The sequence below is a fragment of the Berghia stephanieae genome, chromosome 4 (assembly GCF_034508935.2).
Source record: "Berghia stephanieae isolate SIO BIC M18660-M18661 chromosome 4, UCSD_Bste_1.3, whole genome shotgun sequence".
Lineage (NCBI taxonomy): Eukaryota > Metazoa > Mollusca > Gastropoda > Nudibranchia > Aeolidiidae > Berghia > Berghia stephanieae.
The window spans coordinates 5,028,288-5,040,286 of NC_088363.1; the positions used below are offsets into that span (position 1 = coordinate 5,028,288).

Here is an 11,999-nt window from a genome sequence, read left to right on the forward strand (position 1 = left end):
AGCTACCCAATCACTGCTGGGTGAACAGGGGTTGTACGGGTGGGGGCTCATAAAAAAAAGAAACAAACTTGAATGCACCCGGGATCAATCTGTCTCTTCTTTCATGTGAAGCGAGTGCTCTACCAACTGAGTTATCAGAGACCCCCCCCCCCAACATTTCTCAGTGCTGATGGTTTTCCTCGGATCCGCAGAAATCCGCGATTTTTGGGTCAGAGGAGGAATTTCCTCCTTTAAAAAAATGACACTTTCCTCAATCAAATTTTTTGGCTTTGAGAGATTTAATGTGTAGTGGAACAAACTGGTGCAGCTTCCCCACTATCCAGAAGATAGCTAGAGTAGTTTATCTTCTCAATGGCTCTAAAAGTGGGGGTTAGTGAAGTGAAGTAAACATGTGGCGTAAATAAAACCATTCATAATTTTCCTCCTTTTTCCCTTTTTGTCACCATCAGCACTGATTTCTCAATGCTCAACAAAATTCTTCCAAACATCCTTCTCTTGGGCGTCTAGTTCAATTCGTGCTAAGTCTATCCAGTTTCTTTCATTTCCTCCTCACACTTTAGTCATTATTTCTTCATTTATTTTTGTTTTCCCCTTCTGTCTCTTCTAGAGGAAGTCCAAAAGTACAATGAGTCCAAGAAACAGCCACTGTAAGTACTGCATACCTACCAAGTACCTCGATAAAATTGGATCTACCCCGATTTTTTCTTTATTTTACCTCTCCCCGCCGGATTTTGGGAAACTCCGATTTTTAAATTAATCAATTGAAAATAAAAAAAATAAAAATTTCAAAATATTTTTTAAATTTTTTTTTTTTTAATATCAGTGGAAGCCACCTGCTTGCCTGTATTATTTTATGATTTATAGAATCAGTTTTGTTTTCTCCCTGACTGAAGGAAAGTATTGTCATTTACAATTACACATAATTATTCAGACCTCACCTTGGCACATCCATCATACCTCATACCATTCATCAGCCAGTTCACCTCAGCAATTGTTGTTTGCGGGTTATTATATTTATAGATGCTTGCGCCGCTACGCCTAGGGTAAGCTTGTTTGTTTTGTTTCTACCCCCTTAACATTGCTTACCCCTATTTTTTTCCCTAGACTCCTATTTTTTTTTGAAGAAGCATCCTATTTTTTTTTACCATGGGTTGGCAGGTATGGTATTGCTGCATTGAATTGTTTTAGTGGCATTACTAATTTTCATTTATATATATGTATTGAGTGCAATTTTACATTGGTGATGACTTTTCTAAGTTTCTTGTCACAGTTTTTAAACAAATAATAGGGTTCAACAGTTGTGACGTCACTTCCCTCGTAATGATGCATAGTATCTTAGTAACTGGTTCTAAACTATCGTAACAATGGTGAACGCCCTTTTGAAATACTTCTCAGACGAGCATAAAAGTATATCCAGAGGAGAAGAACATTATAAATCTGATCATGGTTTGACTTTTATACATTTTGATCACATGACATGTGAAAAAGTTCTAGCCAGTATCGAGAATAAAAAGTAGCGATTTTCTTTGTTTAGAACCAAGCTGCTCATTGCTGGGCGGATGTGACATCAGACTATTGAATCCTATTACGCCCGTCCCTGCAACATCGTTAGATGCCATCAACTAGTCATTAGGGAATCTAGACACTCCATCAGATGTCTGATGTCAACAGGAATAACCCTTGTTGTCCAAAGCGAGCAAATTGGGGGTTGATAATAATCTTGCCAAAACAAAAAAAAAAAAGGTCCTGAAGCAGGGCTCGAACTCAGGAGCTTCAGGGTCACAGTGTAATGCTTTAATCACTTTGCCACCTCACCCCCACATTTAAGTGTAGATTAATATTTTTGATTTCGTTTTTTAGCGATTCTTCTTTCGTTTCTTAACTTTCTCAAGTTCATATGAATGGACAATCAAACAAATTCGGTTGATTTTCAATCATGGTGAATTCAAGAGAGTTAAATTTTTAAATAATAGTAATATATTATTATTTTTTTAAATAGACTTACTTTTGTTGCTCAATATGTTTCAACTGCCCCCTTATATATATCCTCAGAGATCCAAAAGACATTGTCCGTCCCATCATTCCTTTCTCGGAGTGCCTGAAAGCTTTCTCGGAGGCTGAGCTGGTGGAGGACTTTTATAGCTCGGCAATACAAGGGAAAACGTCTGCTTTAAAGTAAGTGGTTCTTTGTACAAAAAAAAATAGAGCTCAGGTGTTAAATGAGTGCCTGGCCGTTAACAATGTTGTCTCTGTCCGAAAAAAATTGTAATATCGCCTAACAGGCGTCATGTCTCGTCTTATGTGTTAAGTGTTGCTGTTGGCCAGGGACCACTTGTAAAGCACTTTGAGCATGTTTAGTGGATATTGCTCTTTATAAAATCTTAATTTTTTTTTTTTGTCACCATAGTTCTTTATGCACATCAGATCATTTTTGTTGTCCATCTTATAATTAATTCATTTGAAAACCGAGACCAAATTTACTTTTGATTCCTGATATGTCTGGCTGGCTGAGAAATCCCAGAAAGATGTGCAAATTTCATAAATTGAGTTATGTATGCAGCGGTGTAGACCACATCTTTTTGATCATTTACCACTTTAAATTTTCTTTCTATGTCTATTAGAATCCAAGTTATGAATTTTTTTCTGAATTAAATATTGTTGGCTTGGGAAACACTTTAAACTTTATCTTCGATTTTGGCTCATATCTCAAATTGAAGCTTGCCGCATCTTCCCGGGTATTCTCAGCCTGCCTCACATATGGATATGGATGGAATTTAAGCTTTGGTGATCCCTTGAAATATCGGAAATTTGTTGTTACAAGAATTGTTGATTCATACTGACTTGATAATATATTATGTATGTATCATGATAATGATGGTTATGATGATGATGATGATGATGATGATGATGTTGTTGTTGATGCCGTTTTTTGTTTTTTTAAATTTTTTTTTTTTTTACGATAACTACTATGTTACTAGTGTGCATCTTGTGTGAGTGTGACTATGTCAATATTGTATTGTTATAAATGTGTAACCAAATGACAAATTGCCACTTTTTTGGGGACAATAAGGATATATTATTATTATTATTATTATTTCCCAGAACCACTCGCTTGTCCTCTTTCCCTGATTTCCTAATGGTGCAACTCAGAAAATTCACCCTCGGAGATGACTGGGTCCCCAAAAAACTAGGTAAGGTTACGACTACGAGCAGGAAATGGGATACCAGGCTACTAGAAGCTGTGGACTGTAAAAAGTAATAAACAAACATGAATATATGACAGCTTAAAAAAGAGAACAAATACCAAACACGGAATGTTTCGCATGGAATTTAGTAATGTATTTATGTCTTTATTGTTTTTTTGTTGTTGGCTGAAGAAGGGATTTGAGCCTGAAATGAATCATATCTATTCTGGCCAGATATGGTAATTATTCCACCCTGTCATTGGAAAACCCTATCATTTCTTAGTAAATACAAAATCGTTGAATAATGCTTTGAACGCGGAGTGCGTTGAATAAAAAATGTTATTCAACGATTGTAGAATATTTTTTGCACATTTTATTGGTGTGAAATAAGGTTTAAAATACAGCTGATTGGTTTTTATAAATAATGTTTTGCTGCGCATGAATACAAATCAAACGTTTTTAGTTTTGGGTCAAATTGTCATTCAAGCAGAAGGAGAAAGATATAAATTATGGAGAATAGAAGGACTAATACCGTACAATTTGGTTACAAAATATCTAATAATCTTACTTGGAGGGGTTGAATAAACGTAATTTTTCATTTCTTTGTATACAAAGAGATGAAAGAATCATATAATAGAACTCTTATTTTTTCTTAAAAGAGCACTCTACCTTTAGATTTGATGTGCCCATTGCATTGTTTCCATCCCCAGATGTGTCTGTACAAATGCCAGATGAACTTGACTTGTCCAATTTGAGGGGACGCGGATTGGTGCCTGGAGAGGAAGCTTTGCCAGCGGGAGATTCTCCTCCAGGTATGGATAGCCAGTGGTGTAACAAATAATAAAAATAATAATAATGATAATAATAATGAAAAAGAAAATAATAATGATAAAGATAATGACAATAGTAATAATAATGATGATGATGATAAGAAAGAAACAAAAAATAGTGTAAAATCTCAAATTAATTTATTTACTGGAGTTCCGCTCACAGTAAGGGGTTGTCAATGTGTTTGTGTAAAAAATTCAGCACTTTTTTACTTCCTGAATTGGCATCACTGATTTAAACGCACACAGACACACACACACACACACATTTAGGTTTAGGCGTGTTTGTACAACTGTAGCATTGTTTGGATTTACACGCAGAGCCTCCCATGGAGATCTGTGCTACCACAGTCAGTCAGCTGATGGACATGGGCTTTCCACACGACGCGTGCAAGAGGGCCGTTTTCCACACCAAGAACTCTGGCGTGGAGGCTGCCATGAACTGGGTCATGGAACACATGGACGATCATGGTAAATTGCTTTGTCTTTCTGTGGGCTTTTTTTTTTTTTTTTTTTTCTTTTTAAAATTTATTTGAAGGGAGGTGAGGTACTGTTTCTGGAGTTTGGTTTTGTTACATATTTAACTTTTTTTTTTCTTTTTTAAATTTATTTGAAAGGAGGTGAGATATTGTTTCTGGATTTTTGTTTTGTTTCAGATTTTTTTTTTTCCTTTGTAAACTCATTTGAAGGGAGGTGAGGTGCTATTTCTATGTTTTTGTTTTGTATCAGATTTTTTGGTTGTCCTTTTAAAATTTATTTAGAGGGAAGTGAGGTATTGTTTCTGGGTTTTTGTTTTGCTAGAGATTTGTTTTTCCCTTTTTAAATTTATTTAGAGGGAAGTGAGGTATTGTTTCTGGGTTTTTGTTTTGCTAGAGATTAGTTTTTCCCTTTTTTAATTTATTTAGAGGGAAGTGAGGTATTGTTTCTGGGTTTTTGTTTTGCTAGAGATTTGCTTTTTCCCTTTTTTAATTTATTTAGAGGGAAGTGAGGTATTGTTTCTGGGTTTTTGTTTTGCTAGAGATTTGCTTTTTCCCTTTTTTAATTTATTTAGAGGGAAGTGAGGTATTGTTTCTGGGTTTTTGTTTTGTTACGTATCCTTTTTTTCCTTTTAAAAATTTATTTGAATGGAGGTGAGGTTTTTGTTTTCTTTCAATTATTTATATCCTCTTGAAAAGCTTAGATGATTTTGTAGCCTCTCATGATTTATTTCGTTTTTTTCAATAATAACAATGTATAGTGCATTGAGAATTATATAATTTTGAAAATGCGCTAAACAAGTGTCATCTATCATTTTATTATTATTATTATTATTATTATTATTATTATTATTATTATTATTATTATTATTATTATTATTATTATTATTATTATTATTATTATTATTATTATTATTATTATTATAAATATTATTGTTATTACCGTGCTTTTTAAAATATTGAGATACCACTATTGGTTTTAATGTTGTTTTTGTTTTTGTGTGCCTTAGATTTTGCAGCTCCATTTGAGCCTCCAGGCTCCAAGGCCAAGACCGGAGGGGCTCCATTCGAGGCAAACGAGGAGGGCCTTGCCATGCTGATGAGTATGGGATTTAACAGGGACCAGGCCACGAAGGCATTGAAGGCTACGGTAAGGATAGCAGTGGTGCCAACCTTACGTAAAAAATTCGTATTTTTACGCATTTTCATTCATTGTACACATTTTTTTCCTGAGGATTGTACACATAATTACATTTCTATTATTTAAGCATTTTTAGCATTCATACACTTTTTGGTGTCCTTAAAAACTAAATGTTTCTTGACCCATCAGAATTATACATGGATCTGGAAGTTGATACTATTTATCATCTATAAAATGTAAGCTTATTCATTATTTCAAATATTGATTATATCATTGCTAGTATGGTCTAATTGCCCATTATCAGATTTAGTGCTAATTATCGATTTTACAGAATTGTACACATTTTTTCAAAATCTTACTCATTTTGGCTCTCCACTGTACACATTTACATGGGCTAGGGTTGGCAGCACTGGGATAGTTGTTGTGTATCATTTGTTATCATTGATACATGCCTGCCGAATCTTACTAATTTTTCGTAATTTTACGAATTTTAGACAAATTTCATGGCCAATTACTAAATTTTATGGAAAGTTATGAATTTTTAATTCTCAGTATTAAACAATGATGATAATAGTCATAATAAGATCTATTACTACTACTACTACTACTACTACTACTACAACTACTACAACTACTATTACTACTACTACTACTACTACTACTACTACTACTACTACTACTACCATCACCACCACAACTACTACTACTACTACTACTACTACTACTACTACTACTACTACTACTACTACTACTACTACTACTACTACTACTTCTACTACTACTACTACTACTACTACTACTACTACTACTACTACTACTACTACTACTACTACTACTACACTACTACTACTACTACTACTACTACTACTACTACTACTACTACTACTACTACTACTACTACTACTACTACTACTACTACTACTACTACCACCACAACTACTACTACTACTACTAATTTCCTTGTCATATTACTACAAATTGACATTAGAATTACTATATTTGAAGTTTTCAATTATGCAGTTCTGTCGATAGTTTAAAATCTAGTCATGGGTGGTGACAGTCATCACATATATTGTCATCATCATCATCACCATTGTGCGGATTTGTGTTCTTGTGGTATGATACTCGCTTTCGGATTGGGAGGTCCTGGGTTTGAGCTTTGCTCGCTCGGCGCATAGTTGAGTCCTTGGAAAAGACTCTTTAAATACACTCTCTCCATATTCAAGTGTAAAATGAGTGCCTGGCTGTTAACAGCGTTGTCTCTGTCGGAAAAAATTGTAATATCGCTTAACGGGCATCATGTCTCGTACCACGTTACGTAATGCTATTGGTCAGGGACCCCTTGTAAAGCGCTTTGAGTACATTTAGTGGATATTGCGCTATATAAAAGGTCAAGTTTTAAAGTTCAGTCAAATTTTTTTCCTCCTGAATTTTTGAAACCCTGAACAAAATGATTAACACACTGATGAACTTTTCATGGTGTAACTACAGGACAACAACACAGAGAGGGCAGTTGATTGGATCTTCAGTCACCCCGATGAGTTGAATCAGCCAATGGAAGTAGACGATCCTAGTGAAGGGGCATCCCAGCAAACCTCCAAGTACAGAGATGGCCAGGAAAGTAAGTTGGCTAAAGATTACCCATTAGATTTTTGACCAATCAAATCATGGATTTTTTTACACACCTTCACACGTGCTCGTACAAACATAGTTGTTTGTTTATATACAATAACGTGAATGAAATCCTCCTCTCTCTCTGATCATTGTTTTGTTTTTATACCGCCAAATGAATAAATAACAATTGAAATTGAATGTATGCTTTGAGCAGCAACATTTACATTACCGCCAAATGGGTTACTAGTTATCACACAATTTTCTTGATCATATTATAAACGTTTAAGTTTACACATAGCTTTTTGTGTTGGTTCTATTTAATAGGCAGTAGAACAGTGGGTATTTTAGACACATACCATTGATAGTAAAACCTGTGTAGTACGCTATGTTGACCAATCACTGCCATGGTTTACATTATTATGATGACTGTCCGAGAGGCGTGGTTATTGATTGTGAATTGGAGATGTTGTCACTTGTTTTGTTCTGAAAATACATTATAGATTATTACATTGGTTATGCGGTCTTGTGGTATGACACTCACATTCAGATCTGAAGCCCCAGGGTCGAGTCCTCGAAAAAGGTTCTTTACTCATATTCTCTCACTGTACTCTTGTGTAAAACGAGTACCTGTTCGTTAACTCGGTTGGAAAACCAATTGTAATATCGTCATGTCTCGTCCTACATGTTAAGTGCTACTGACGGCTAGGGACCCTCCATGTCAAGCGCTTTGAGTACGTTTAACTACTATTGCCCTTGATTAGTGGTCAATTAGAAGAAAATATTTTAAGATAACGAAGTGACTATTCTCACCCCCGGATGCTAGTCTTCATAATAGTATAAAAAGTAGTCCACAATTGTTGTATGTTTAATCCAAAGGTTGTAATGCAGTAATTTGCTACGTTTCTTGTCACAAGTTGCACAATTTAAAAAAAAAAAATCAATCAAATCCCAATCGCAAAAAGCCGGCGACGTTTTTTTCGGTAATCCAATCGGCCGGGGGGGGGGGGGGGGGGGGGGGGTGAGAATAGAGGCAGCCTTAAAATAAACATTACAGAAAATAACACTCAGTCTTATTAATAAAATAATATTACCCCAAATGATTGTTTTGCATACATGCCAAGTTCCCCCGATAATATCGTATTTACTCCGATTTTTTTTCTCCTTTGTGATTGTGAGTACCCGCCATGGTATGGAAAACTCCGATTTTATTTTTTTTCATCCATCATGTCTTGACCAAAAAAAAATAAAATAAAGTAAAAAAAAAAAAAGCGAAAATGTGAAACTGATTTTTCATGTTGGTGAGTGCAACTTGTTAAAATTTGTGGTACTAGTGACCAGATAACTCTCAATCCTCTACTCTTCTCGTGTAAGTGAAGTCTTTTAAATAAAATTTAGGTTTACCCCAAATTTATTTTTCCCAGGCTCCTCCTTTTTTTTTTTATTAGTTTGACTGCTCTTTTTTTTTCAGCATAGGTTGGCAGGTGTGGTTTTGTATCTGTCAACAGTTATCTTGAATTGGTCTCCTCTGTTAAACTTTGTTCTTGGACAGCGACAGTAATGAAGTAGCAAAAATATATATCCGTCCAGAAATCTGTATCGTATCAAGTCTTTTTATTCTACACCATGATTGAAATTTGTATCTCTATCATTTTCCGTTCATAATAATAATAATAAGCATATTTATATAGCGCCTTTCATCGAAACCTCATTCATACTGAATCATAAGCTGTGAGAAGCTGTAGGCTGAGCAAAGTAATGTACGGAAATGAATACAACTTCATCAAAAGAGTTTTTTTTTGGTAGTGTTTCGTTCTTTTTTGAAGCTGCTGTTTCATCTATTTATTGTACATTAATTTTACATTCATTGGTTTTTTTTTTGTGGGTTATTTTTAATTCATCTTTTTAATTTACCTAGAATACATGCACGCTATTTTTTATTAGTGCATTAATTTTCCATTCATTGTTTTGTATGTTTTGTTTTGTATTTTTTATTTATTTATTTTCTTTTTTTTGGTAATTTTTAATGCATCTTTTTAATTTGCCCAGAATACAAGCTGGTGGCATTCATTAGTCACATGGGCACCTCCTCCAACGTCGGCCATTACGTCTGCCACATTCTCAAAGGATCAAAATGGGTCATCTTTAACGATGAGAAGGTTGCCCTCTCAGAACATCCGCCAAAAGATCTGGCTTATTTGTACCTGTATCAAAGACTATGAGCTGACACGTTCTGTGATGGAGACGGGTCATGTCATCATTGAATTCAAATCTATACACAGGGCTGTGCCAAAATGTATTTTTTTTTTTTTGGGGTAATGTTTCCACACACAAAATGAAATCAATGTTAAGTTAACATTTTTGAAAAACTGGAAAAGGATTTAGTTTTAGTTGGTGTGTCTGGAAGAAATGATGAAAGAAATAAAAATCCAAAATTGAGGTCTGGCACCGAAAATCATTTTTTTAAAATTGGCAGAAACAGCTTCTTAAAGTGTTGGAACACTGTAGACAAACTTGATCTCTTTTCTCACATTTTTTCATCATTTTGAGAAGGCTGTCATTTTTTCACCCAAAGGAACTGGACAGCTATATTGCCATTTAGATAATTCTTTGAATTCATTTTTTATTGATCTATCTTTGTGTGCTAAAACATTGTGAAAACGACTTTTTGTCATAGGTTCATAAATTTACCTGCTCTGCTGTCATAGGACAAAGGGTCATATATCGGAAATTGGGTCAGACTGAATTATTGACAGTATCATATTCTTGGGCCAAACGCTTATTTTTCTATCTGGGTTACGAGACTAAATCAATAGATAAATAAAATAAGATATAAAGAGTTGATAGATTAAAAGGTATAGGAACAAACGGCTTTATGACTGTCCTGTATAATTTTCCTTTTCCGATTTGCAATCCTTTATCTTATGGCGGCAGTGCTGCCTGGGTTTATTCAAAATGTGTCTGCCAGGGAAAAACATGGATTTGATGGAAAATTTATTTTCTAGGGCATTGATTGTTTCTGGATCTGATGCGTCTGCTCCTTAAATCTAGGGGTGACAAGGCCGATTTAAATTTAAAGAAAAAATGACTGTCATTTCCATTGCTTTCCACAAGGGATTCGTAACTGTAATGCTACTTGATCTTCTCCAGAAGCTAGAAAACGGTAGGGCTGCCTGAAGCCGGTGATCGTAAAATACTAACGAAAGAGTGAAAATGGAGAGGCTTCGTATTGGAACAAAACAGACAATTGACGTTTCGGGTACAAACCCTTCGTCAGCACAACAATACACAAATTAACGTGGAAAAAAAATATAATGCAAAAAAACTTGTGTCGTCTACAGACTTAGTGACGATATGAATAGATGTGAATATCTTCTAAAATATCTTCTTCTTTCACCCTCTCCTTACCACCCATAGGAAAATCGTCACATTTGTTACGATGCAGCCAACAATTTTCATATTCTGATTTCATTTTGTTATAGTTATAGCCATAAAAACTGGACCCTGTGTTGCAGAGATAATTTTTTCTAAACAAAATATAGAATATACTCGTTACTATTCCATTTGAAAAATCTATTTTTGTGTTGGGCGAGTATGAAGATTCAGGTAAAACTCTGAAAATAACTGGTAAGGAGAGAGTTGGGGCAGATCCGTGTTGGATGTAGCCTACTACAAAACAGCACGATGGAACTCCTTTCTGGATTTCATCTGTGCCATGCATTCTGCCTCTGTGGTTTTTTCTCCCCATCCAGTCTGCTAGGTCTTGAGACCACAACCCCCTTTGGCCTCTTTCTCTCTGTGCTCCGTTTGCCTTTTCAGGCACCCTCCATGCAGGGCTTTTCTAGTTGAAGCATATTTTTTTGTTTTTGGTTGCATTTAAAGTAAATTACATATTGATTGCATATTTAAGATTAAATAAAAGTATTTATACAGTATCATGACAATGAAAGCCGTGTACCGTTTTACTTATGAACTGGGGACTGTTATGGATTACAGATTTTTTTTCCTCCCAAATTGGATTCAATAGTCTGATGTCACGTCGCCCACCAATGGCGACCATCATGGTTCTAAACTAAGAAAATTTGTACTTTTGATTTATCATGATGGCTAGAACTTTTCATATGCCTTGTGATCAGAATGTGTAAAAGTCAAATCATGATCAGATTTATAATGTTTTTCTCCTTTGGATACACTTTTATGCTCGTCGGAGAAATATTTCATAAGGGCGTCCGCTATTGTTCCGATAAGTTTAGAGCCAGTTACTAAGTTACCATGCGTCATTACGAGGGAAGTGACGTTACGACTGTTGAAGCGAATTACTCGTGTCTGATTCTTGAGGTTGGCATCCCTGCGGTTAACGTGTTATCCATGCTTTTCCCCCAGGCTGGCACACAAATGTTCAATGATTATTGTTTTACAATCAATTTACATAAATAACAATGTGAAATTGAATGTAAGCTTCAATTTAACATACGAAAACAGATAAAAATGGATGTTTTGGGTTTTCCCTATATCAACAAAACAGGATGAATGAAACACTACAGACGAATGAGATACTGTGGTAGTGGTTTAGTCATCTTAACAATGCCACAACCACATTATCTCATTCGTCTGTAGTATTTCATCCATACTGTTTTGTTGATAAAGGGGAAACCCGAAACATCCATTGTATCTATTTTCATATATTAAATTGAAGCTGACATTCAATTTCACATTGTTATTTATTTCTTCGAGCTTCGAGCAGCAACATTTACTACAT

General features: G+C 35.1%; 1 protein-coding gene across 1 annotated transcript in view; it reads left to right on the forward strand.

Annotated features, from left to right (window-relative positions):
• Positions 1-10,533, forward strand: part of LOC144969925 (ubiquitin carboxyl-terminal hydrolase 5-like) — a 36,458-nt gene extending 25,925 nt beyond the window's left edge. Inside the window, exons 14-21 of the mRNA XM_078909000.1 lie at positions 608-647; positions 2,053-2,175; positions 3,103-3,191; positions 3,896-3,997; positions 4,334-4,483; positions 5,499-5,638; positions 7,121-7,250; positions 9,290-10,533. Coding sequence (XP_078765126.1) covers positions 608-647; positions 2,053-2,175; positions 3,103-3,191; positions 3,896-3,997; positions 4,334-4,483; positions 5,499-5,638; positions 7,121-7,250; positions 9,290-9,462 — 947 coding nt within the window. The 3' untranslated portion in view covers positions 9,463-10,533. The remainder of the gene's footprint in view (positions 1-607; positions 648-2,052; positions 2,176-3,102; positions 3,192-3,895; positions 3,998-4,333; positions 4,484-5,498; positions 5,639-7,120; positions 7,251-9,289) is intronic.
• Positions 10,534-11,999: the final 1,466 nt, after the last annotated feature.